The 27974-nt window shown below is 37.2% G+C and overlaps 3 protein-coding genes across 7 annotated transcripts; 2 read left to right on the top strand and 1 right to left on the bottom strand.

Annotated features, from left to right (window-relative positions):
* The first annotated feature begins 35 nt into the window (after positions 1-35).
* On the top strand, positions 36-12096 carry LOC120624430. 2 transcript variants are annotated; one of them, XM_039890965.1, is made up of 3 exons: positions 36-2485; positions 4217-4320; positions 11139-12096. In XM_039890965.1, exons 1-3 carry the CDS (start codon positions 115-117, stop codon positions 11715-11717), a joined length of 3054 nt encoding a protein of 1017 aa, XP_039746899.1. In that variant the 5' UTR covers positions 36-114; the 3' UTR covers positions 11718-12096. The 2 variants fall into 2 exon arrangements, with proteins under 2 accessions (XP_039746899.1, XP_039746898.1); XM_039890964.1 differs by lacking the exon at positions 11139-12096 and adding an exon at positions 5132-6685.
* LOC120624431 lies at positions 7284-10867 on the top strand. Of its 2 annotated transcripts, none has more exons than XM_039890967.1 (3): positions 7284-8920; positions 9007-9116; positions 9183-10867. In XM_039890967.1, exons 1-3 carry the CDS (start codon positions 7336-7338, stop codon positions 10722-10724), a joined length of 3237 nt encoding a protein of 1078 aa, XP_039746901.1. In that variant the 5' UTR covers positions 7284-7335; the 3' UTR covers positions 10725-10867. The 2 variants fall into 2 exon arrangements, with proteins under 2 accessions (XP_039746901.1, XP_039746900.1); XM_039890966.1 differs by having other exon boundaries at positions 7284-8926.
* On the bottom strand, positions 11964-22187 carry LOC120624432 (solute carrier family 25 member 35-like). 3 transcript variants are annotated; one of them, XM_039890968.1, is made up of 6 exons: positions 21991-22187; positions 19195-19458; positions 18269-18471; positions 17438-17561; positions 16260-16402; positions 11964-12160 (listed from the first exon to the last, which is right to left on the bottom strand). In XM_039890968.1, the coding sequence occupies exons 2-6, from the start codon at positions 19431-19433 to the stop codon at positions 11970-11972; spliced, it is 900 nt and encodes a 299-aa protein (XP_039746902.1). In that variant the 5' UTR covers positions 19434-19458; positions 21991-22187; the 3' UTR covers positions 11964-11969. The 3 variants fall into 3 exon arrangements, with proteins under 3 accessions (XP_039746902.1, XP_039746903.1, XP_039746904.1); XM_039890969.1 differs by lacking the exon at positions 16260-16402 and adding an exon at positions 15085-15227; XM_039890970.1 differs by having other exon boundaries at positions 19195-19454.
* Positions 22188-27974: the final 5787 nt, after the last annotated feature.

The following is a 27974-nucleotide window of genomic DNA, read 5'->3' as shown; positions in this document are numbered from 1 at the left end:
TATCAGTTATTTTTATTGACTATATTTTTTATTTATAAAACCATTATGCAAAACATGTAAATTTTTTTGAGATTATAATACGCAAAGGAAAAGCCCAAAAATAAAAATAAAATAATGGCTGGAGCAAATAACGCTATGTTTATATTTGAGGTTGTGGTGGGAAATATTAAAAGCATGGTTGAAAGTCGTCATTTATTAATTAAAAGTGATTTTGGTGATGTTTTCTCATTAGAACTTAAAGATCCAAAAACAATGCATATTGTTATTCCAGAGCCCCCACCTTTACCACCAGAGCCACCTGGTAAAAAGGGGAAAAAAGCAAAATCACCGAAGCCTAAAAAAGGCAAAAAAGGCGTCATAGAAGCACCGCCCCCTGAACCTGTAATTCAATCTGGTCAGTCTATATTATTTTCAAGTAATGCAGAATTTATAATTCAGACAATAAAGAAATTCCCATTAGAATTATCCTTGTGGAGTAAAGAAGATAATTTGACTTATATTGGCGGTACATTCATTCCGTGGGATCCTGCTTTTTATACGTATTTGGAAAAGGTTTGTGATTTCCAAGAACCTCCGCCGGTTACAATAAGAGATGATTATAACATATTTGAAGAGGGTAAAGGAAAACTAATGGCGAAGATAGGCCTACAAATAAAACTAACATATTTGACAGATAAACTGACTACTGCCTTTCGAACACTTTCAGAAGATCCTTCTGTTAAAAAGGTTTTATACACAGGCATCAACTCTAAAACCACATCATACATGTGTACACTGAAAACTACGGATGAAGAATTCGAAGAGAACTGTAACAAGGTAGAAAATAACTTTGTTATAGATAATTCTAAACTTAACAAGATAGTATACGCTGATTATAAAAATGCTCCCGGAGCTAATCTTACGTTTTTTAATGATGGAGATTACTGTTGCATGCGTAATGCAGATAAACCGCCGGAATCAATATACAAAGCACCTGAGACTTGTCCCGATGTTGATTTTATTATAGATTACGTAAGAAAGATTATAGTATCATGTAACGACAACATGAGAATGTTAACACCACGTCCAACTATAAAACCAAGAATCAAAGCAACTGATATTGATAGATTGTGTTATTGTAAACAAACCAATTGGCCCGAAGGACAGATTGCTGAAAGATTTAAGAATGAAGCGCAGTCTGGACCCTGTCCGATGTGTACTAGTGCTGGAATGAAACCTGAAGGCTCTCGTGGTACAACTTTTGATATAGCTAATATAACAGGGCCTTGTGGTAAGACTGATTGCAAAATAGCAAGAGACTTGAGGGAATACATCGAAAATATTATTGAAGATGAAAACAAGGAGATTGATATTAATGATATCATTGGCCCTTGTGGAAGTAAGGAGTGTCGAATCGCCGAAAGAATTCAAGAATTCCTTCGCCACGAGGGTGTTTTCTCTCATGGATCTACGTTGGAGGGTTTGTCTACACAGTGTGGATGTATAAAGAAAATGCAAGAAGCTCTCACTAAAAAGGAATCATGCGATTCCTCTTGCTCTAAGTATTGTGCTGAGACAAGCAGTGAGGACAGTAAATGTGATGGAAAAGTATGTCCTTACAAATCTCAAGATAAGCAAATTTACAACGTTTACTACTTTACTGTAGAGTATGACTTTGAAAAGATAAGTACTGGAGCAATATCTCCAGGTACGGAAAAATCAGGTAAAACTGCCTCTTTTAAGGACAGTTCAGGAACAGCTTCGCCGAGTTGCACTAACAAATCCGATCTATCTTCTAAGTTTAAATACTGTTCTACTGATTGTCCTAGCACGAAAACTTCCATCACTAATTGTTCGAAAAGCGTATGCTCTTCGCTAACTGATAAACAAAAAAGAGTAGCAGGTGAAGACTCAAAATGCCAGAATCCTGTTTGCCCACACCTAAATGATGATCCACCTAGCCCGGCAGATAGTGACATCGTCGTAAAACTCGATGATATTTATAATCCTTGCTGTGTCAAATCTTGTGATGTTGCTGAAATAGTTAAAGACTTTATAGTTGACGGTATCGTAAAAAATAAAGATAGGGTCGCACAAGAGGATGATCCATGTTTTTGTGACTGTGAATGTACTTTTAAACTAACAAAAAATACTAGATATTGTGACGTTTGCGGTGGTTACGAATGCTTAGGGGAAGACGTTGAAAAAATGCCCGACTATGCAAAGCCGCATCCTTGTCCAGTTTATCACAAGTTGTATGATAAAAAGTTGATTCAAGTTCATAGTCCGTGGTCAGAAGAAGAAGTTAAAAAACCTCTGGATGCTATAAGTAATAAAAGTTCACGCACGCAAACTGGTTCCAAAATTGGTCAAGGAGAGAAAAGGTCAACTTTATCTCGTTCCATGAAAAATATGTCAGAGAAAAAAATAAAAACTGTTACTGAAAACAAAGCTAAATCTGAGAAAAAGACAGTGGGGAAATTCACTGCAAACGTAGACGCCGCTTGTAAGTTTTTATTTAGCCTAAGTAAGTCTTACTTATCGAAGTCCGTTCCCTTCAAAAATTGAGTTTCTGTAATACTTTCTGTAAAATCTTTTTTTAAACAAAAATGATGATTCAAGGATGGTATTTGTCCACTATAGTAAGAAACATGCGACATACGATCTCCATGTGAAACTAAATTTGTGCAGTCTGTTGACGGGTGCAAATCAATATTAAAAAATGACTAAAGAGTTCACACTTCATTCATTATAAGCTGACCGGTGACCGGGTATTATTATAATTCTTGATGTAGACATTCTTGGGTTGAGGCGAGTAAAGTAATTAAATAAGTAAATTAATTTGCCCCGAAAAAATTAATTTAACCAAACTTCATGATTTCTCGAACTTCGTGCGTTTCGATGCGCAGAATTCAATATGTATTCGGTATCAACTAATCAACGGTATGTTACAGTTGACTGCCTGCGCGAAGTTCCCGCGCAGATAACTTCCGCGTCGTTCCTCCGAGTTTAAATTAACCTTTTTTTTATTCCGCTACAAGTTAGCCCTTAACTGCACCTTGTTGTAAGTGATGATGCAGTCTTAGATGGTAGCGGGCTAGCCTGTTAGGGAATATGGTAGTCATTCCCCTAATCGTTTTCCTAGCTACATCGCACCGGAACATTAAATCGCTTAGCGGCACGTCTTTGTCGGTAGGGTGTTAACTAGCCACGACCAAAGCTTTGGTGGGAGGCTTGAACAGACAGAGAAAATTCAGAAAGTATAAATGCCCAGATGCCGGGAATCGCACCCGGGAACTTCTGCTTAAATTCAAAGCCCTTACCGTTGCGCCCGGGAAGTCCTAAAACTATAGTTAGCCTAAAAGATTTTAGATTATATGGCGGGAATATCATCAGAATTTCGACGGCCGACTGTCGCAGTGGGCAGCGACCCTGCTTTCTGAGTCCAAAGCCTTGGGTTTGATTCCCACTACTAGAAAATGTTTGTGTGATGAGCACGAATGTTTTTCAGTGTCTGGGTGTTTATATGATTATTCTATGTATTTATGTATATTACTCATGAAAATATCAATCAGTCACCTTATTACCCATAACACACAAGCTACGCTTACTTTGGGCTTAGATGGCGATGTGTGTATTATCTTTATTGCATTTATTTATTTTATTAATCATGCTGTGCGATATTAGCTTGAACATCACGGCCCTTAAAAAGGACTACTGGTTAGACGAGCCTAGTGTACACTGTACATATTTACGGACAAGACTGTAGCGTGCGTAGGTACGCGTATTTGACCGCTAAAATGGTATTCGGCCACTCGAATCATTATCATCAACATTATGAACATTACGAACCGTAGAAGTACGTGATATTTTAAATTCTTTAAATTAAAAACGCTTATTACTCCGATCTGTCACCCCGCCGAAAGCCTTTCAGAAGTTATTAAAACTGATAGTTTGATTTGCCACCTTCGAAAAAGTACCTACTCTTTATCGATATTTTCGACTTAAAATACAAGTGAAGTCTGACCAGGTAAATAAAAACCATGTTCTGGCGACGCCACATTTGGATTGCAATTATGAATGAATGAATACACTTTTATTGTACACCAAAGAAAGAAAAGTAGTTACAGAGATATAAATACATATCAAGATACAATACATTTGATAAAGAGTAAAGAACTTTTTTTTATCCGCAATACAATACGATACGATATTATTAGTAATCCTCTGATTATAGTAATGCCAGTAGTAGTGAAGAGACCAGAGACTAAGTATCCATATCCTCCTGTGCCTAAAACTAAGGGATGGAACTGGACCGCTGAAGATATTCCTGGAATGAAGGTGAGTACGATCAAAGTCAAAGTCAAAAATATCTTTATTCAAGTAGGCCCATAGGTGGCACTTTTGATGCGTACATAAGAATTACACGGTAGTGAGATGATTGCGATAACCACATTCGTAAACTTAGAACTAAAGCTACGAGGGTTCCAAACGCGTCCTGGTCTAAGAAGAAGCCCACAACAAACTTAGCCGGATGATCATTAAACTAGCTGCGCTTGGCGGTACCCGCGGTGAATAAGTCGTTGGTTGGTCCTGAAAGAAGTCCGATTAGGTCATGGGAGAAGTCCGATATTTGGTGGCAAAGTACGAATGTTCCTGCAAACCACCCTTAGCAATTTGAGGTTTTTCCAGGACCAAAAGTAGCAATGTTATTATCCGTCCTTTCAACTAACTCGATGCCAAAAATCAAGTTAATTGGTTGCTAAGTTAGGACGCAAAGTAAGGACAAACAAGCAAACAAACTTTCGCGTTTATGATATTAGTATGGACGAGATATGATAGATAAATACTATTAGAGTAATAGATTAAAGTACAAAACATGACAATGTAAAGAAAATTCAGTTTTGATTTACCTATCTGAAATAATTTAAGTCAAAATATATTACAAATAAAGTGAGTGAAATTCATCATCATCATTCGTTTTCTTGAGAGTGCTGTGGGCTAGTTGCAACTTGTGACAATCGACTGATTTTAGCTGGTTAAGCAAACACGGTCTTTACATATCCTCGGTTTCTTGTAGGTCACACGTACCTCATTATTACTCGCGCATGTCTATTTCTGAATAGAAATGTAAATGAAGTACGTTTTGCAGCCTCGACCGAAATGGAAACCGGGTGCTGCCAACAAAATTTTGGTGAGAAGATATAGGGCAATAAGAGAAGGAGTGGATACTATAGCAAAGAAAAAAAGAGCTATGATGCAACGTAAAAAGAAAATTGAAATGAAGCCCACTCTAATAGTGAAGAAAGAAAAAGGCGAATACACAGTTCAAATGGAGGTCTTCAAAAAGTATTCTAAGGACAGACTTGTTTTTCAGTATCCATATGATGAAAAACCTCCTCTTGTATACACGATAGGAAAAACCTTAGAAGAGAAGCGAAAGATTCAAAGACAGCTAGAAAGACGTGAGCGTAGAGAAACGAGAAGAAAAAGTCGCTTATTGCAGTCGACTTTTAGAGATAGATGTCAAGAAATTTGCGTAAAGGCATTTAATCAAGCAATGGGCGTGTTACCTTTACCAAATCCTAATGACCCCGAGTGCCCATGTGGTACTGAAGCAATCCAAAGTGTTAGCCCGCCTATCGATTCATGTTCCTGTTCAGACGAAGATAACATTTCCAGCAGTGATACTGATAATGATGAGTGGATTATACAGTTTACTCCACCTGCAGCTCGTTGGGACGTTAAAGCAAAACATCCACCAGTTCAAGCCGACGACGAATGTCAATATAATTATTTAGATTACAAAGTGAAATTGCTCGACAAGCAAGGAAATCCTGTCCCGAGATTCTTCAAAGGTCCGGATGGAAAGCAGGAGTGTAGTGATCTTGGTGGTTTTTGGGGCCCTGACCACGCGTGGCTGGAAATTAATAAAGATGGTTATATCGGACCCGATTTTCGCTGGGTACCTATGAACTTCGCCGGTCCTGATGGAATGTTTTATTCTGCAGAAGAAGGCTTCTTTACTGATAGTTCAGGACGCAATTTAAAAATAGGTGTTGATGGTTATATTGATAATGATGGAAAATGGGCATGGTACTCGAAGCCGCGAGGTCGAAGCCCCAAATCCATGCTGTCTTCAAAAACAGGTACACCAGTGAATTCCATAAAGGGCAAAATACTAGTAAATAACATTATGCCCAAAGAGAAAATTTACCCCAAACGTAAAATAGAAGTTAAAAATGATCCCAAAAGAAAGGACGCTAAGCCACCATCAACCATTTTATCAAAAAATGCTGTGGACCTTAGTAGGATAAAGAAAACAGTGTCGTATTCACCTGGTAGACAAAAAAGTCCTTTAGTAATGAGTGTATCGGTGAATTTTGAAAAAAATAGACTTTTAAACTCAACTAGCATAAAAAATGCTTCAGAAGAGAAAAAAATTGAAAAGTATAAAGAAATTATGAAAGAACTAGAAATGTACGACGACATTCCTGAGCTAAAGCGACCTGGTAAAACTAATAGAGCTTCAAATACACTCGGAAAAAGCTTTTTTCCTTTTACCGAGCAGAAACGATATCCTGTGAAAAAGCAAAATGTCATTAATACCGTTAGGCCAAGTAGTATAGCATCGTTCAAATTCCACGATTCGTGAAATCTTACAAAAACTAATATAAATTGTTTTTAGTAGTTAAAATATACGTGTGTTTATATGTGTGTTTTTATGTGTTTATCTTGAATCTTATTAACTTATTTATTTTAGTTTTTCCTGCGCCAAAGACGAACTGTGGAAACATTTAATAATAGGAAAAAGACTACTTTACTTACTTTTCAGATTGAAAACATTATTTAATCATGTAGGTCTATGAGGCGCTTATGAAGCGTTTGTAGATATGTGAGGTGATGATGATTTCTCCTAAGAAAACAAGAAGTTAAAACTAAAGGAGGGTTTTGGCTAAGTTTGTTGTTTAAGAAACTTAGCCAAGAAATCCCACCAAAACCAATGCTAAAAGAAGTGCTAAAATTTAGCTTGCATTTATAAGTTACAAGTTCTTTGTTGCACGGTGCTAGGTTAATAAAACATAATCTCATATACTGAAGAAGCAAAGTAATAAGAATATTTCTTTGCTTGTCCTTCAAATAAAATCTGTATACTCATATATTTCCTTTCGAGGTTAAAGCCTCATTGTGTTTCAACGTAATGAACGAATTCTTATTTCGAAATAAAATAATGAAATACATACTTGACATCCTTGACATTAATAAACTTTTGGTTGTCTTTAAAATTTCAAGTAAATCATAACTTTAATAAATTAATTTCATTAGTCTCCAAACACAACCGTTTGCTTAAATAATATGGCTCTTTCGGATTCAATGTATTTGTTAAAGATAGTTATAAATAACATAAAATGTTATGCTCACTACAAATCATTGAAGTTAAGTGGTCAATTTGCTAATTTATTCAACATACCTTTAAAATGCCCTGCAGTTAAGACTTATTCGAAGAAATTAAGAACATACAAAGTAAAAAAAAGAAATCATTTAAAAGAGTTTAAGGCATCTTTACCGAAAATCAAATCTAATACGGGTCAATCGTTTTTGATAATAAGCAAGTCATCAGAGCTTATTTCTCTAATGAAAAAATACCCTTTGGAAATACATGTTTGTAAGGATAATGACTTATATCAAACCTTTGGATCAGCTTATATTCCATGGAACAATGAATATATTAAATATTTAAATATGGACATAAACTCAGTATTACCATCAGTGTACACTACAGGAGAATATAACATATATGACGAACTATCTTCAAAACGAATTGCATCAATTGATATCACTTTAAAGCTAGCCCGCATAAGTGATACATTAACCAACAATCCCGATACTTTTATAAATACAAGAAAATATGAAATAGTTACTAATGAATATCCAATGGATGTATTTGCTAGGTCTTCAGCCAGCGAATTAAAAGAAAACAAACTATCAATTAGTGCTGAACAAATAACGAAAAAGCTAACTTTACATAAGTCTGAATCATCTAGTGATCTAGATATAACTAAAAAACAAAACAAATCTGTTGTTTCGGTAATGTCCTGTTTATCTTTTGACTGCAAACAAAAAAACGCTCTTTATCAGTATATCTTCGGAGATCCCAAGGGATCTTTTGGTAACAAAGTTTATCAGGTGGGCTATTTTAAAGTAGAAGCTAATGCTTCTGGCCGAAGCTCACCAAATACTAGCCCAAGTACCCAGAACTCAGAAAATCCCAAAGAGGGGAAAAATAAACTAACATTTAAAAGATGTAATATTGAATGTAGTAAAAAGGATACTAGTTCTTGTCCCGATAGTGTTTGCACGTTAGATTTACCCGAAGAATTTGCTAATCTAAGTCATGAAATAAAATGTAAAGAACTTACATGTAATTTTAAAAAACATAGAGAAATACCACCGCCGCATGATGATCGAATTTTATTAGATATTTCAAATTTAAAAGCGACTTGTTGTTCTGAATTAAAAGAAAATGTAGAAGAAGTTGTAGGTGGAGTTATAGCTAAGATGAAAATTGGACATGATAATTGTTTTTGTACTTGTGAGTGTAGTTTATTTAGTACGTTTACAAAAAAAACAACCTACTGTACAGTTTGTGGTGGATATGAAGTAGCAGGCTACGATGTCATTAACAAGGCAACGCATGAAAAACCTACGCCATGTCCAATTTTTCATAAACTAGTTGACAAAAATAAATTAAAAACTTGGAGCACATCGGGTAGCGAGAGCAAGAAAAAAGGTGATGACCAAAAAAGTATAAAAGGGAGTCAAGGTCAAAAAGGTACAGCTGATAAGCGCTCAGTAGTAAGTGAAAAGAAAATCGTTGAATCCGAGAAGGGCAATAAGATAAAAAAAGATGAAAGGTTTCAATTTAACTACGGCTACAAAGGTATACGTATGTATTTTATTGCAAATACTGTTACATTAACAATATCGAATTTAGTAGGACAACTAAAAACCTAACTTTATTTATAGCCCCCCAAATTGGACACAGCAGATGTGCTTTACCATGTACAGGTACTTTAGACAATGTTCCAAAGCGCATGGGTTGGCTTTGGTCGGCTGAAAATATACCAGGGATGAAGGTAAATTATAATTTACATTTTTTTGCCGTGAAGTTGTTTATGATTTTTTAATTTTTTTTTTCATAGTTCCGTCCTTTGTGGAAGCCGGGGGCAATTAATAAACATGTATTGCGGCTACTACGGATTGCGCGACATCCAGATCAAGCAATATCCAAAAAGAAAAGAAAAGATACAGGGAAAAAGAAACGACCACTTAAACGACCTCTACTGGTGGTCCACAAAAAAGATGGTGAATTCATTGTCACAATGGAAACTATGAAAACTTATTTAAAACCAAGAGGACTAAATCAACACCCATACGAAGACAAACCAGTATTAACATATGCAATAGGCCGAACTGAAGAAGAAAATCGTGAACGTTTGAAGAGAAAAGAACGTGATCAGAGACGTCTTGAACGAGCTCAACGCCACTTTATCCAAAGTACCTTTAGAGATATGTGCCATGAAATATGTTTGAAAACATATCAACAAGCTCTTGGAATATTACCTAACGCTGAAGATCCTGAATGTATGTGTTATCCAGCATTGCCATCAGCTAGAGATACAGACATGGCTCTTTCATGTTCTTGTTCTGAAGATAAATCATCCGTGGTTGGTTCCGACACCGATTTTGATGAGTGGTTTGTCGAATTTACACCTCCTAATGCTACATATGATCCGATTTATAAAGGTAAAAAAGTTTTAAAAGTAGACATTGGTTCTCAGTATTCATATTTAGACTACAGAGTAAAACTTGTTGATAGATTTGGAAATCCAATACCTAGATTTTTCAAGGGTCCCGATGGAAAACAACAGTGTAGTGATTTAGGTGGTTTTTGGAGCCCAGAACATAAGTGGTTGGAAATAAATGTAGATGGGTACATAGCACTAGATGGTAAATGGGCTCCAATGACTTTTATAGGACCAAGTGGTGAACAATTGGAAGCTGAAACAGGAAAGTTTCAAGCGACGAACGGTAAATGGTTAGTAGTTGGAGTTGATGGTTTCGTTGATAGTCAAGGTAACTGGAAATTTTATCCTAAAGCTAAAGAATCAATAAAAAAGAGATATGGTGCTCCTACCAATAAAGGAAAAGGGAGAACAGACGATAAAACAGTACGAAAACCTGGATATAAATCGGATGTGTGGAGTTGTTTTGGTGACGCATCCCCTAAGAAGCTATCGGAGTTAGGAATAGTTGGTCACGGTGGAGATAGAAAATTGTTATTAATGAAGTTGCAAAAAATATTAGCAGGTGGAGAATATGTAAGAGTGCCTCAACCGCCGACAGTTGATCATTTACCGACTTCAAAAAAAGCAAGAAAAAAAGGAAAGCGTATGTTTTCTCGAAGTTTTCAAGAAGGGTATAAATGCCATCATCCTGTACCATCAGAAAAAGGAATAATTGCCGTGGATGATCATGGAAATAAAACTTATTTCAAATTGAGGAACTATAACAATAAGCGGCCCAAGGACCGTATGGCTTCACTCACTGAACAGGGCATAAGTCTTAGCTCATTCCACGTTCCGTGTTTCCATTCTTTTATAAATTCAGAAGTAGTTAAACAACAACAAAGAGATAGAATACTCGCGCTTTCTAAGAGAAATGTGGCGACACAGCTTGAATGAATGTCGGCTTAAACCAGTAGTTTTAATATTTATTTGGTATTCCTTATAGGAATTGTGGTGTATAATCTAATGTTATGATGTTTTAAGTGCAAGTTTATTTATTTGGTACTGTGCTAAGTTAAATTTTGTAACGTTATGTAACTGTTAAGAGAAATTAAATGAAATATCAATGTTTTATTGAATCAATTTCTATTTATTTATTTATTTCAGCTATATAAACCTATATATGTTTATAATTGTAATTATTATTTATTTATTTAATTTTTTATTATTATTAAAAATGAATTCATATTTTTTTATAGGAAAACAATGATACGGAGTGAGTTTATTTTTTATTTTTTTATATTTTGAATGAAATATTTCCCTATATAAAAAAAAAACAACGCAAACTAATCGTTGATATTTATTTCATAGGTACCCCGTGGATGGAAACCAGGCGCTATATCTAAAAAAATACTCCGAATGCTTAACAAAGCGAAATCTCATAAGTCGACAGCAGAAACAGTGAAACGAGCTAAACGCACGAAGAAAAACGTAGAAAATAAGCCAACGCTTATAGTCGGCAAACATAATGGGCAATATCATATAGAATTGCAAGCAACTCCAGAAAGCCCGGATCTAAGTCCTAACCAATGTACGCCTTTGATTTACAAAATTGAATCTGCAAAAGATAAAGCTAAGTTGAAGAGAAAGGACAATATTCGGAGACGTCTCGTCAATGCTGCAGTGAAAGAAGTTTGGTCCGATCCTTATCATCCAGAGGCGTGTGAGAAGGTCTGCTTACCAGCTTTCCAACAGACTATTGGAAATTTTCCCGAAACTGGTGATGATCATATCTTCGATGAAGCACAGAATGATTTCGATAGTTCATGCGACGATGGTGATATCAGTTCTAGTTGTAACTCTTCGGAAGTTAATTGGGAGATCCATTTCACACCTCCTTATATATCAAATAAATCCAAGTTTTTAATTAACCAAGAAAGTAATAATTAAATTCTTACACAAATTTGTTTGAGCTGCATGAATATCATGATTATAAGTTGTAAAGATAATATAAAAACCCATAACCGAGTTCTTCATCTATTTTAAGAATAAACGCGGTTTACGGTGCGGAATTATTACCGTATTATAAATTAAAGCCATATTAAATTATTGACATTCAGAGCAAGAGTACCATAAATTCACAAATTTCGAAATCGATTGAAGAAAATTAAATATAAAGTTTCAATAAAATGCATATTACTATCAGCTGTTTTTATTACTGAACAAAATATTTAGCATATCCCATATAACTAAGGATAGGGTGGTGTGCGGAGCTATCCTAAGGTACAGCGGGCCTATTCCCTTGTAGAGGCCGTGGAGTCCCTCAGTTCTGTACGTCTTTCTCAGGCAGTCGAAAACTCCTTTGTAAAGCAGTTCACCGTTTGATGCAGGACCTAGAGAACGGAAACAATAATTTCTTTGACTATTTTTTATACATTATATATTATTAATAATGAACGTATTTTTTTATAAGTCTGTACTTTTTGATATTGGTTGCCATCTGAGAAACAGTTGCAATAGTAGTCTTGGGCCCAGTGTAAGGGCTACAAGAGTAGGGATAGTTTATTGAATTGTTCCCACGACGCCGCTCTCTGCTTTGACATTTGAATGATGAATATATATACTAAGGTACTGACTTAAATACCTTATCATCATCCTCTGACATCTGTATGCTGTATGACAAATCTATGCTAGGGACAAATAAAGCAGAATATGAATAGATAAATGCATTGGATGATAAAAATGTGACAAAAGCAAGCTAACTGGTCGGTAAGTGACCGAGAAGCGACATAGAGCATTATTACACTGGTCGATAAAAGGGCTGTTTCCTCTAAACAAAATAATCACAATTCACAAACGTATTACGTATACAAGGTTAAATAAAAAATACCAGAAAGCTCTCGGCCTTGCTGTTCCTGTCATTAAAAGAACAACTTGTGTTCTACGACTTTTCAAAATTTTGTATTCATTTAGTTCATACAAAAAAAAAAACATGTTATTTCTGTAAAGTGACATTACACTGTAAAATCGATTGATTCGACAACGTCGCGTAGTCGGCAGGGTGATTATGTATCTTGCGACAGGCGTAAATTTTCCGATCACTCACTGTCAAACTTCACTTCTCCATACAATAAATAAGCAAAAGTGACGTTTGACAGCAGTGATCGCGATATTTACGCCTGATGCAAGCCTGTCGCGAGATACGTAATCACCCTGCGAGTCAGTGACCGCGCAATACAGGTGCGGTTCGCGCGCTGATGCCGATGTTAAATTACAGTGTAGTAACCAGTAGAGTATCTATGTAAAATATTGAATATTTCACAAAATTATCATCTAAAAAATAGTCGTAGAACAAACGTTCTTAGTTTTAAGGTAAATAACTACAGGCGTAGTGTTTGCTGGTATTTTTTGTTTAGTCCTGTATAAATATGACAAATAAAAAAAGTCTAAGCCAAGTTTGCTCGTCACTAGAGCTCAACTACCGGTGTAAACGTAATGATGGGGTTTTTTTTACGTCGTAGGTAATTGATGTAATAGATGTGATTTATGGAATGAGCTGCCGAGGGATATAAGACAGTCCAAATCATTAAATATCTTTAAATCGCGGTTAAAAGACTAATTTTCCTGTCTAGTATGTAGCAAAATATCTATGTATTTTATGTGTATGTTTAAATAGTAATATTTATTTAAGTTTATATATTGATGTATATATTGATATTTATATACATATATATGTATAAATATGTTTTTACTATATATATGTAGTATTAGTATGTATTGTATATGTAATGTTTATAATTAGCACAATTTAAGTATTGCACTATCCCGTTTCTCTAATATGTTTCTTCAACCAAAGGTTGTCTGGAGGAGATCGCTACAAGCGATAAGGCGGCCGCCTTTGTGCATATGTATATTATCGTTTTTTTTTTTGTTAACCTGGTTTTATATTTGTATGTGCAATAAAGACTTTTTCTTCTTCTTCTTAGATGTATTATTATGTTTATTTATAAATGTATATTATTTTTTAAATATATAAACATATAAATCGGTAGGTTCTAAGTAATATGTGTTGGTGTGACAAAGCGAATATATTATTGGGGTTACTGGTACCAAATAAGAAGTATCAATAACCTAAAAAATTACTACCCTAACTTAATGCATTAACTTGAATTCACATGATGGAATCAAGGGGCAAAAAGAATAATAATTTAATCACCAAGAATAATAAGTTAATCATGGATTCGAGTCAAGATTTCCAAAGAGGAGAGAAACATTACGGAAGATTTCCTTGAATTAGGTACATTATTTACAAAAAATTGCCAAAGACGCTAGATGAATTATGAAAGACTATACAGAGTGTGACACATATAACATAGTGTACGTCCCCTGCATGCCTCGCCGGTGCCAGGTTAAATTTACTTTCCACCTTTTATAGTGAGATGTTATTACTTCGAGGGCGTTAAAAAAGCGACCCCAAAATTTTTAATGGAACATATTAAGGTAATCCTTCTAAAATAGGCACGTGTACAATAATGATTTTTTTAAACTTATATTACCCTAGTCGGTATTATATCCGTGCCATCCCGTTTTCCACGCTAGGTATAGACTTAAAAAATCTTAAATGTAAAGTCCTCTTCCTATCAAATAGCCCACTACAGATCAAGGGTCTCCCACAATGAGAACCGTACCGTGGTCCACTATGCTGGTGCAGTACGGATTAGTGTACTCCACACGCCTTTGAGAATGTTGCAGAGAACTCTCAGGCATGCAGGTTTCCTCACGATGTTTCCTTCACCGTTGAGTAATATTGTAATTGCTTAAAACGCACATAACTAAGAAAACTTAGTGGTGCGTGCTGGGATTCGAACGTGCCCCCCTGAAAGTGAGGCCGAAGTCCTAACCACTACGCTAGCACCGCTTCAAGTACATATTTGTCGTTTTTTTTTTAAATATATAGACAAGTGCTTAACTACCTAAGATGCCTAAGCCTAAGATGAAGCGCGCTTGCCTAGAAGATGCCTATTCTCTCTTGATTTGAAGGTACCTAAATTACAGGTAACGGGGAAGACGGAAGATGGGAGGGCATTCGAGGCCTTTGCGGTGCGGATCAGAAAGGAAGAAGCAAAACGCTTAAATTAGTTACTATGATCTAATTTTTTAGTCTCAGATATACAGATTCCTACTATAATTTTGTTTATAAGTATTCTGTGTGTATTCAATCGATTCGACATTCCTTAGAAACCACCAAGGTTGATTCTTTCTAGCGGGACGTTGCGCACTCTTGAAGTAATAAAATCTCGCCATCGACCACAATTACCCTGATTGTAAAGCCGTGTATTGACCACGTCCAGCGGCGTTTCCAACAACACACAGACCAGTCCGCTGGCCAGGCTGGCGGCCAACGCGAGCGTGGCTGGCGAGTGCTCCCAGTACCCGTGGGCAAGAAGGGCGCGCTTTACTCTGCAATGGAGTCACACCTTCAAAAACTTGTTTCGAAACCCTACATCCATACATGATAGGAGCAATGTACTAATCTGTCAGGGTTTTGGAAGTTTATCTTCTCATCAATAGCCTATAACATTCCAATGCTGGACTTACGGCCTCTCCCAACGGAAAGGTTTGTCCATAAAAACCACGAGTGGCAGACGGGTCGGCGATCGCAGTACATGGTAGTATTATCACAGAGGAAGCTGCTACGCGTTCTAGTTTTATTCCCTTAATTGCCTCGTAAGACACTTGTGGGTTTAGATGAGGTAGTGGCAACCGTATCTGCCGTGATAACAGTAAGATTATTTAGCGTTCCCCGTAAAGACATCATAAAAAAATATCAAAGTTCCGTAAGGACATAATACAAAATATCGTCAAATGTCATAGTTTGTAGTCCCATAACGCTAACTATAACTTTGCTATTTTTTTACAGTGTTTAAAAACTAGTAAGCGAATCCACAATCTCGAGCATTCCAGGATCAGTTTGACAGTATTTTTTAGTTACATTGTAACGTAAATCAAATCGTGCTTGTTTTAAAATGATATAACATGCTGTCAGCTATACATATCACAAAAACATTCGTACACGAACTCACAAGATGCTAATAATTGTTGTACACAAATCCTTAAACTAAATTGGAAGATCTATTGGAAGTTGTGCCGTTCTTTTCGCATTAAGTATACACCAACCCCGGGGAAATTTTGGCTTACCTACAGTCCGTATCTTGATTCTATTCTAAAATCGCGATCACACTATTCAAGTTTTTGTCCAAGACTATTATTCGTTTGTAATGATGTTAACTTTCCGTTTTTGAAAGAATTATTCGTGAATGTGATTTTGAAATGAAATCAAAGTGGCGGACGAGAGGTAGGCCAGGCTCCATACAAAATTCTTCATTGCCTTTTAATCAGCTTAGAGATCTATGTACAACAGAATTGGCAACATTGAATTATTTTCGCAAGCAAACCATTCAAGCGTGAAACTTCAAATGTTGCACAGTTTACCCTGGTTGTAAAGTCGTACAGCGACGACGTCTAAAGGGCATATGGCAAGTGCCACCATGGCACCACTCAAGCAGCTCGCTGAGAAAGCGAGGCCAAGTGGTGACCGCTCGCATATGCCGTAAGACAGCAACAACTCTTTTGCGCTGCAGGAGAAAAAAAACTTTTCGTCTTGATGACCCAGGTTAAACTACATAAGTTAACTTATCCGATTCATATTATTCGAAGTTTAAAATATTTGCTCGAAGTAAATTTCTATTCATATAGAGCCCAAGGTCAAAATAGATAACACCGAACTGGTTGAGCAACTTTAAGAAATTATCGTTTCTAAATTGGCTCAGCCAATATGGTTGCCCGAGAGCAGACTTAAATTCTAGACTTTAAATTCGGATATTGTTGAGAGTGAGCGTGAATTGTCATGCGGTGCCTGTTGGGTATTATTTAGATATCCTTGACTACTATAGAGAAATAGCTACTCTTTTACGTCACAACCTGGATGACCAAAAAAAAATACCCGGCTAAGTTTGTTGTGGGCTCTTCTTAGATCAGGGCGCGTTTGGAACCCTCGTAACTTTAGGTTTAAGTTGGCGAACGAAGTTATCACCATCCCCTTACTATTATGTGCCTCTGATAGGCCTACATGAATAAAGAATTTTTGAATTTGAGTTTAGAATTTTTCATGTTGTCCTAATCCAAACATTCTCTGGCAGGGATCGCAGTTAAAAAAATTACATAATTAACCGCTAAATATATATTTTATTCAGTTTTAGAAGATTTTAAATTAGACATGGTCCAACCCGCGCGACGCGGTCTATATCTCCAGAGAGATTTTCCAACTACGCGGTAGATGTTATTTGGCACAAGTATGTGCTAAAAGAAAGTTGCACTACACCCTATTAGTACTACTACTACTACACAGTCCGTTGGGATGGCAGATCCGACACAATTGGAAAGAGATCAGGACCGGTAGATAGCGTGTTCTCCGCCTATGCCCAATCTCTGGCCTGGCACTACGAATTTCTTGATTGAAAAACCCAATACTAGTTATTTATTGGCCCGACGCGACCCGGGGATCGAACCCAGGACCTCTTAATCTGCTGTACTACGCGCTTATTGCTAGGAGAACGAGGCAGTTCCTGAACAACCGAATAGAAGCAGAGGTGGGATCTATAGACTCTTACGTAGAGAACGTTGTGAGCTGGGCTGCCGATCCGATGGCGAGTCTCGTGCACGTAGCATTTACTCCCGCGAAGAATCCACGTATGCCTTCGACTTTGTAAATCTGTGCAATGCCGTCAATCATACCTGCAAAATACCGTTAAAGTGTATGTAAAAATCATTGGGATTATATTATAGACTTAAGTGTATATATGGTTATTGCACTGTTCGAAGACTTCGGTCTTCAGGCACTGAGGGATTTTGTTGTTGGAATCCGAAGGTGCTGGAATGGCGACCTCACACTTGTAAATGCAGCGTCTGTCAACCCCGAACGAAGTAGACAGATGGCATCAAGCGCGTCACAGGGAGCCGCTGCACGCACGCGGAACTGGAACTGGAACTCCCTACAGAAGACCTATGTTTACCAGTGGACGTCTATCGGTCAATATATCATGTATATTAAGGTATACGGAAATTTTGTCCACGAAATAACAGTGTAAGTAGTGGTACTACGGCCATCCTTATTTCTGCCGCAAAGCAGCATTGCTGAGTAGGCTGAGAGAGTGAATGATGAGGTTGCAGGTGACACTTTGTAGGACGCGCGTTCCTTGCGTGTCCTACAAAGTGCCACCGTCTGTCCAAGCGTTGCTTCGTTAATAAGCGATGGTTTTCCGCTTACCCATTTAGCTCCATAATTATTAGGAACTATAAAAATACCAGAGAAAATTTAGGCATAAAAAAAACTAAATTGCCTCTGCCCGGGATCTAATCCGGAACTTCTTAATTAGAAGACAATGCTCACCACTGAGCGGAGGATGTCGACTTTAAGTAGAAGAAGCCGAAAATGTATTTACCGTTATAGACATGCTGCCTCCCTACAGCGATGCTTGGATGAGCAGCGGCTTGCATCCTCGTCTTCACGACTGACGCGGGGTTAGCGGCTAGGCCACTCACCACGCCGCTGGCGCTCGACCAGAATATCGTCTTATGAATACTGATGTCGCCTTCCTTTGTTTTGGTCCACCCTTGCACCTCCGCTATGTGATACATGCCTAATCTGTAGAGAAATATGAAATAAAGGCATAATCAATAAAAATGTTGTCGATTATGTTTTACTCTTACTCTCGACAGTAAACTTAATTGACATTTCTAAAAAATTGTATATGACACGTCGAACTTATAACCACGTCTTTTGCGTCGGGGGTTAAAATAGTATCATGTTACTAATATGTACTTAGGCGAGGCGTATGGGTCATTGGAGCACAGATCATCTTTCTGTTGCAACAGTGCTACATATACCTAGGCGACGGCGGAACAGAGCGTCATTCCGCTTGCCGTGACGACATACCCTTCAATGTGCGTTAATAGATGATCCACATCAAAAGAAATGTTTCTTAAGAAATATAATATATTTAATTACATTGCCAAGTACGAGTATGTACCTATATTTATGAGACTATCATTTTATATAAAGTAAACTTGGATTTATTTGAAAACTGTAGCAGTAAAAGACGTATGCATAAACTACGGCACCCATACAGCAAAATCGCTCTTTTCTCAACGATCTATTTCTGCACCACTCCACTTTTATATAGTCACTTACTTAAACACATGATTGAGACGCGCGAATTTCCTTCGTGAAAAATCCTTCCCCTATATGAGTTGTACAAAAATTGTAGGGTATGCAGTGCTTTTGTGCATGTATGAAGTGCACACCACTGCCTGTATACTAACCCGAACTCGCAAAGAATTAAAGAAAAGTATTCCAAAACAAGCCTACCTTACAGAGTTCATGCAAAACCCCAGAACCATTGCTGGGGCCAGGCCTTTCTGCAGCGCCAGTGCCCCATCGTTTTTGGATATGACATACAGCCCGTGGAATATACCCCTGTAACGGGTGGTGTGCTCGCTCCTCGCCCGAAGCTCCCCCTGCAGTTGCAGACGGGTTTTCACCACATCCATAGGGTTCGTGAAGATCGTCGCACCGGCGCCCGCCAGTCCACCGATAATGAAGTCCATCGTGGTTACGGCATTTATGGTCTAACTGAAACAAGAGGTGAAGGAAACCATCGTGAGGAAATGCATGCCTGTGAGTTCTCCATAATGTGCTCAAAGGTGTGTCGAGTCCACCAATCCGCACTGGGCCAGCGTATTAGACTGCCGCTTAAGCCTCTTCCGAGCCGGTCTGCGGAATACCCAAAAGCCTGGCGCAACTCACCCTACAAACCTATTGCAACTACCACACACTCATTCGCTGGAGACAAGGAATGAACCATTCTCAAGTGCTAATAAGACCATTCAACAAAAGGACCGCTTCTGAGGCATTAGCACTCAACAGAAAAAACCTATGCATCCTAGTCCGAGCGCTTACGGAGCACTGTGGGCTTAACAGGCACATGTTCAACCTAAAGCTGCAGGACACAGATCTATGTAGACTCTGTAAGGAGTCTGCGGACACGCCGCTGCACTTAATCTGTTCTTGCCCCGCATAAACTCAGCACTCTTTTGGGGAAGCATATAATACAACCAGAGGATGCTAAATTTCTTCCAGAAAGGAAAGTCCTGCTTTTCCTTACGGCGACCAATGCTTGCTGGGAGATCTAGACAGCGGCGTCACAATAGATCATAGCCGGTCGACGTGACACCAGGGACCAGGCGAATCTGAGCCGCAAGTATCAGCTCACCAATTGTAGTGGGCCGGTAATGCGTTGATGTGATGATGAAACGAGAGAGTTGGAAACAATAAAAACTATTTGTTGTTGACCTAGTTTGAGGCCTCGGCTATGGCTAGTTATCGAACCGACAGATTTAGGTTTTCTTTTGTTTTTAGACGGACCAAGTAGATTTCCAACCTTATTGATAGGGGAAAACTATGGCCTATAAATAGATTAACACTTCGCAAGTCATGCGAGGTACACGTTTTGCAACGTGCCGCCCTGTGTCCATCAACCAGCAACCTAAGGCGTAAATGTTAAACCTCGTGGGCCTGTAAAAAGCACCGACACCCACGCTCTTGAGCCATCGGAATCGGATCGGAAAAGGTGGGCCATCGGCTTGGTTCGCCAAAAAAGAAAAAATTGTTTTCGGAAAAATCTTTGTCGGTTTGGTAACTAGCCACTACCGAAGCCTCGAACAAGGCAAATAGTTTATATTGAACTCTTCTTATCATCATCACATCAACGCATTACCCGCAAACTACAAAGCACGGGTCAACTCTCACAATAAGAAGGGGTTAAGGCCGGGCCATTTGTTTAGTACGTGAATTATAAAAAATAAAGCTTCTTAAGATGTTGGTCGAAACTTTTCGTGAGAAGACTATTGAAACAACTATCGGTACAATGTTGACGCAACACTTTACATGGCGGTAATCTCTCGAGCAAGGTCCAAGCCAAGTTTGATCCTATACTAATATATACAGCTGAAGAGTTTGCTTGTTTACTTGAACGCTATGATCTCAGGAACTACTGGTCCGATTTGAAAAATTCCTTCAGTGTTGTATAGGCTATTATATCATAATATAGCCTGTAGCGAATAGACCAATAGGAGCATAGCACCAATACAGAATGTTTCAAAATCGAGGTACTTTTTTCCTTTTGAGAATGAATTTAAAACTAATAGGTCATCAGCTAGGTATGCTATAGCTTTCGAGGCTCAGACGTAAACAACGTTCCTTTTAAGATATCTATACTAATATTATAAACCTTTGTGACGTTGTAAGAGGTAATAAACTATAAACACACGCTGTTTGTACCGAATAGGCTCCGAAAGTACTAGACCGATTTTAACCATTTGTTCGCCAAACGAAAGCTTAACTATCACGAACTAACGTAGGCTACAATTTATTTAAAAAAAACTTAGAGATACTTAGGAAAATTGTAATAATGTAAACCAAAGTTGCAAAATTTTGGCTATAAAATTCATTACAAGGCGTGCGCTGAGAAAACTTGAAAGAGAAAAATTGGTGATATATAAAAAGTATTTTTACCTAATGGTGTATAATTACAATAAAGTCCCGGAGGGTATATATGTAACTATCATAGTTAAGTCACTACAGCAGCTTTATTGTTCTAAAATGTTATTAAATCGCCGGTATAAACAAAAGTGACTGACATTAGTGTCGCTGTATTAATTCTTATATAAATAAATAGTTTTATCATATAGGGTATTTGTGTAGCTGTAAAATACTTTTTAATTCATTCCAATTTGACATTTAATTTAGGAGTTATCACGAGTTTAGAGATACATGTAAAAAAATCTTTATAATAACTAGGTAAAATAAAAACTTAAAAATATCTGTAGAAGTTAGAACACCTAAATTGAATGCCACAAACAAAGTGTTCCTACGGGGTACTTCAATAACAAAAACAAACGCGGACGAAGTTGCGGGCAACACTGTAGCAGAAGTATAATATATTCCAACAGAGTCCAATCATACCTAGTGACCTACAAAATCAATTGGTCATATAATGCTCAAGTTTCAATCAGCTGCCCTGCTTTGCTATACGATTATAGCACTAACCGCGAAGCATTACGGGTTTATATGTATAGTTAAATATTAATTAAAATGTAAACTCACCTTTGATAATAAATGATGAACTAACCTCACACCACTTTTTTATTATGCTACTGAATAGAAATACGTGTCTTCTAGAAAATATTTTTCCACATTTCACTCCATATTTGTTTAGATTTTAGAGCGTCGATAACTTTATCTTTATCGTGAACACGTGACTTGACGTACAACGTTTCGTACGCTAGAGATAATGCTACCTACTGACTATTAAACTGACGGATGACGTTTTCGCGGTTCATGGCAACGAAACGAGTTGTGGATAAGATAATGCAATACTCACTTTATAATAATCGTTTTAGCAACTTGAAAAAAAAGGCTTTATTTTGGCGCGGTTTTTGTATGTAAATGTGTCTGTGGAAGTTATGGTTATGACTATGGTAGTTGTCACCCCACTGCCAAAGAGGTGCCGCCAAACGATGTAGCTTAGGCTTAGCTTAGGTAGGCAGTGCTTTGTGCATGTATGAAGTGCACGCAAATGCTACCAGCATGTATGTGTGTAAGGTATTACGATGGACGAACGTGTAAATGTGGTCCGAGGCGAAGCTGGGGCAAACATACTTAAAGTCCATCATCAGATGTGAAAGACTTATACAACGTGTAACGGAATTACGAAATACTGTTGAAGGGTGCATACGTATATTTCAAAAGGAAATCTCCCAGTAAAAATATTAAATCAAAAGAGGCATATTTGTTTTTCCATACTAACTAATTCAAAACATTCTTAGTGTTTACTTATGACAACCCTATTTTAGATAAAATACCAACACGTGTATAGTACCAAAGGTACGCGACGAGTACCTAATAAAGTGACAGCAGTCTAGTAGGGCTGTATCTGATTTCTTTCAGTAAAAACTATGGCAATGGATTACTCAAAAACTATTAGCGTTTTGGTTTCACACATAAGTTTCAGAGCCAGTAAATAATGTACCTCTAAAGCCTCTGAAGGATTATTTTGGTTTTAGTATTTACTTTTTAGGTATAGTAACTTTCTGAAAAGTCTGATCACCCTTTCTGTTAAATACCTACTACTATTCGAAATCAATGACGAACAATGATCAACAAAATTAAAACTTTCATCTGTTTTTTTTTTCGATAAACATCTTTCTTTTTGCAAGTCACTACGAATATTGAATATAAAATAACAACAATCGCTGTCGTGTACTTTAAAAATGGAACAAATCTGGAGTAAAGTTCGTTCCATTTTTAAATTACAAGATAGCCATGAGTTTACTTTGTAATTACTTTGGAAGCAAATCCACGACAGATCTACTAACAACTTTTGCTGGCCGCTGCTCTCATGTATTTGGGCGATACATTAATTTCTATTTATCTCGCAGAAGGTTATCAAAATAATGCGGAAAATTCTAAGCATGTTTGAGAAAAATAAATTTTAAAAATAATTTAACCACCAACCTAGGCATTACGCTTAGGCCATAATATTACTAGGAGAGTCAAAATATTATTGAAGCTGATTAAAAAGTATTGAACCAAAAATAAGAAAAATTTAATAGTTTGCTATTTATTGCATAACATCATTCAAATGACGTACAACCATGTGAGATTTGGCAAAGATTTGAGGATGTGTGTAACAGGTATTACGTGGGCTCGTGAATGAATATGGAAGATTTTTTAATACATCACTAGTAGGAAATGGGGAAATAACCCACTGAGCACAGATGTATCTCAGTCATCAGTAAAGGATTACGTAAAAAAGTTTGGGTGTTTTGCTCTAACCAGGTTGCTTCTTAAATATTTTCTAATGACAACGTGGGATGGTAATAACAAAAAGAACACCCGGCTAAGTTTGTTGTTGGCTTCTTCTTAGACCAGGGCGCGTTTGGAACCCTCGTAGCTTTAGTTTACGATTGTAGTTATCGTCATCACTACTATGTACATTGTACACATTTTGTATATAATCAACGCATCAAAAGTGCCATCTATGTGCCTATTTATATAAACAAATATTTGACTTTGACTTTGACTTCAATAGGCTATAACAGTCCACTGATAGACTAAAGGCCTCTCCCAATAGGAGGGTTTGTCTATAATCACCGCAACGGCAGACGGGTTGATGTTAGACGTAGATGGTAGCACATAACGCTGATACCCTTAAGGTGAATACGTTTCTCACTACGGCAGTGGCGTGCATGAAGGATATCCACAGAGTATACAGATGATATAAAATAAAGAAAATCTCCAGTAGGTACGTGTTATGAAAACTTAAGCGTAGTCTTTTTATAACTCTTACAATGCCAAATCCTTAACTTTTTATAAGTCACTGGATTATTTTTTGTGTTTATCATCTGCCCGCTTAGTGCATACTCTGTAAGCACGCCACTGGACTGGCTTGCGTAAGGCGTAAATCTCGCGATCATTGCTCATTGATCATTGCTGTGGCTTGTTTATTTCGCATACTTTCACAGTATTATGTCCTATGGGATCTTACTGTGGGGAAAAGCTGCAGATATTGAAAGTATATTTATACTACAGAAAAGAGCTTACGATCAATATATAAACTTGGATCACGCGAATCGCTACGTGAAAAATTTAATCAAATAGGTATTCTTACAGTAGCTTCGCAATATATCTATAATAATATAGTCTTTGTGAGACAAAATATTGCTCTTTATAAACAAAAAGCTGAAATTAACAATCGACTTACCAGAAACGGACATAAATTAGTAATATCTGCATATCGTCTGCGAAAGGTGCAGAACTCCTTTGTGAGGTTGAGTATACGCTTTTACAACATGATTCCTAAGAAAATACATGACCTACCAATGCATACATTTAAAAAAAGTGTAAAAACGCATCTAGTACAGCGAGGTTATTATACATTTGATGAATTCCTCAATGACAAGGTAGATTGGAAGCAGCCAGCCTCGCTCTCATCTCCCGGAAAATAGTAAAATGATTGTAAATGTTGATGTTGGAAAAGAGCATCTACTGAGTTTCTTGCCGGCTCTTCTCGGTAGAATCTGCTTTCCGAACCGGTGGTAGAGTCACTACAAACATACATACTTGACGTTTCAAAAGTGCTTATAAAGTAGGCCTACTTGAAATAAATGAATTTGGCTATACTTTTGCAAAAAAAAAAAATTGCCAAATTGTATAGGTACTGTAACGGGCTCTACGTTACAGAACTAGATGGCCCTACAAAAATCCTGCATCGCGCTAGCAAAGTGTTCACGAAGCATTACATGCCTATATATACAACTTCCAAAATGAATGTTCGGACCTCGGTCCCCGAGCACGATCACACGCTCGGAGGAAGATCTTCCTATTGTTACGGTCGAGCGTATCACCATAGCTCCCGTACAGGTACGTTGTTTTATAATACTTTTTTTTATGTACTAGTTTTGGTGTTCAATTAAAGTATATTCGTTCATTCATTCATTCATCTCTCCGCTATGTTCCCTCGCCTAATCGCCTCGTACGAAACCCGCAGGAAGACGAGTGTAACTGTATTCTGAGCTGCCGGCAAAAGGGATACTAGTTCTAACATAGGGTATTGATTAGTACTTATTAGTTCTATCAGAAGCTACTTGTGATTTGCCTTAACCCTTGTCCTAACCTAGGTTTTTTCCGGTGGCAACGGATGGGTGCGAAAGCGTTCCCGTGGCCCAGCCAACAGGCGCCTGGATTAGTCGGTACGAGTCTGACATAATCACCGTGCCTCCCGTGACGCGGTGGTATCCATGAGGATTTCCCCGCGAAAAAAAAAAATAGGAAACTTCGTTTTCCGGAAACTTTTTTGCTATCACCATCTCAAATTGTCATTTAAAATTATTAGCAGGCTTAGAGCAATAAATCACACCCAAGCTATTTTTATCGCTAACGTAGTCCTTTATGCTATAATAGGACATTTCCATAAGCTTACGTTTAATACAAACTTTGAAATTTTTAACGGAAAATTTCGTAGCAAGTTTCGGAATTTGCGCGATCAAACTAAACATATTGACCTACCATATTGTGTTATTGTAATACCTAACAGAAAATATTTTAACCTTTTCGTGGTAAACAGTATAAGTCATTGTCGCCTGCCGCTTCTACCATTATCATGCTTTTAACAAGCGAAGTATCTACTTCAGCCCTCTTAGCCAAATGAATCATTAATTGTGACCTTAAAGGTCAACAGCCACGAATAAAGGTCAGGGCAGGCACGAGCTGACTTATCATCAATGAATCATAGTTCCAAGGTCAAGTTAGCTTTCTCGCTAAGAACACTTTATTTGCATGTATACAAAAGAAAAGTCAGATAAAGATATAGGTATATATATAGTTATCTACCTACCTATGTATAGTATACCTATTGGTAAGTATAATATAGTCAAAGTCAAAGTCAAAAATTGGCCCAAAGTGGCACTTATGATATGTACATTACATGAGAGATGTGGACATGGTAGTGAGATGATGGCGATAACCATATTTGTAAATTTAAAACTAAAGCTAGGTTCCGAGCTGGTCAAACTACGCCGGGTGTTCTTTTTAGCTATCACCATCTCACATTGTAATTTGAAATTATTAGAAGAGCAACCTGGTTCGAGCAATACATCACAATCCAAGACTTTTTATCGCTAACGTAGTCCTTTATACTATAATACCTAGGACTTTTCTTTAAGCTTACGTTTAATACAAACTTTGAATTTTTTACAGACATCTCCAAGACGTAAATTAGCAGTTTTTGTTCAAATGCAATTTCCAAATGTTTGATTACCCGCCACTAGACGTACAAAGGGCAATTTTTTTTTTACACGCTTTATATTAGCTTCACTTGTATGTTTGTTTGTAACCGACTTCTTTGGGTGCGATTTTGACCCACTTTAAACGGTCTGATTTCTTTCAAAATTTGTAGACATATCGAGGACCGATGACAATACACTAATCTGAAAAGATTATTCCAATTTTCACTATAAAAAATAAGATTTTTTACTAATTACTACAGCGCCTTCTAGACCCAAATGTAAAAAACCTATGGCGTTCGCGTACCTAACAAATTCCACAGAAAACATTAAGCTACTAGATGGTAGAGGGCGTTAGCTATTACTTTTTAATGGCCTGTTTTAAATAATAATTAGAACTTGCATTTCGAGAGACGGGCACGCTGAATAAAAAAAAAATATTTTATCTCTTTAATGGAGAGCAAAATTAATCGGTAACCCATCCAGGGTTACCGATTAATTTTGCTCTAATAAAAATAATAGATCAAGAAAAACTAAAAAAAATCGCTATTATGAATAAACTAAAAGAAAGAAATTAGTTTAGTTTTTTATACCAAGCGTGTTTTTTTAGTTTGTTTGAACTACTTAATTATTTTAAATCGCTATGAAGGGGTGCGTAAAACATTCATAACGCTCGATCATGATATTCGGCTAACGTCATACGTTGACAAATAACATTTTCATTTCAAGGTGGTGGTCGATCGATGCCACTTTGGAGTTCGGAAATAATGACGGTCATTATACAGGGTAGATACGAACTTAGTGGTCACATCGACGGACCTACCCAGTGGTCGGGTTTGATTGACAGTAAGTATATGACAGGTGCAATTTATTCCACGAAATAATCAATACTTTGATGGCCGATTGGCGCAGTCGGCAGCCCTGCTTTCTGAGTCCAAGGCCGTGGGTTCGATTCCCACGGCTGGAAAGATGTTTGTGTGATCAACTGTGAACATAAATTTTTCTCAGTGTCTGGGTGTATATCTGTGTATTATACGTTTTAGTGTATATTATTCAAAAAATATTCACTAGTCATGTTAGTACCCAAAACACAAGCTACGCTTACTGATGGCGATGTGTTTATTGTCGTAGTATATTTATTAAAAGTCTTTTGTTTGTGTGCACGAGCTATCCTCTCGAACTAACAGATAAAGGTACAGCAAATATGTTACGTTGCCTTTACTCGGTAACAAAACACTGGAATCCAAAACTTTCTAGAATTTTTTAGTTAGGTTGGTGACGCGAGCAGTATTTGAATTTGGAACC

This window comes from Pararge aegeria, chromosome 6, assembly GCF_905163445.1.
Source record: "Pararge aegeria chromosome 6, ilParAegt1.1, whole genome shotgun sequence".
Classification (NCBI taxonomy): Eukaryota; Metazoa; Arthropoda; class Insecta; order Lepidoptera; family Nymphalidae; genus Pararge; species Pararge aegeria.
The sequence above is the reverse complement of the archived record's forward strand: the minus strand, read 5'-3'. Positions and strand labels throughout refer to the sequence as shown.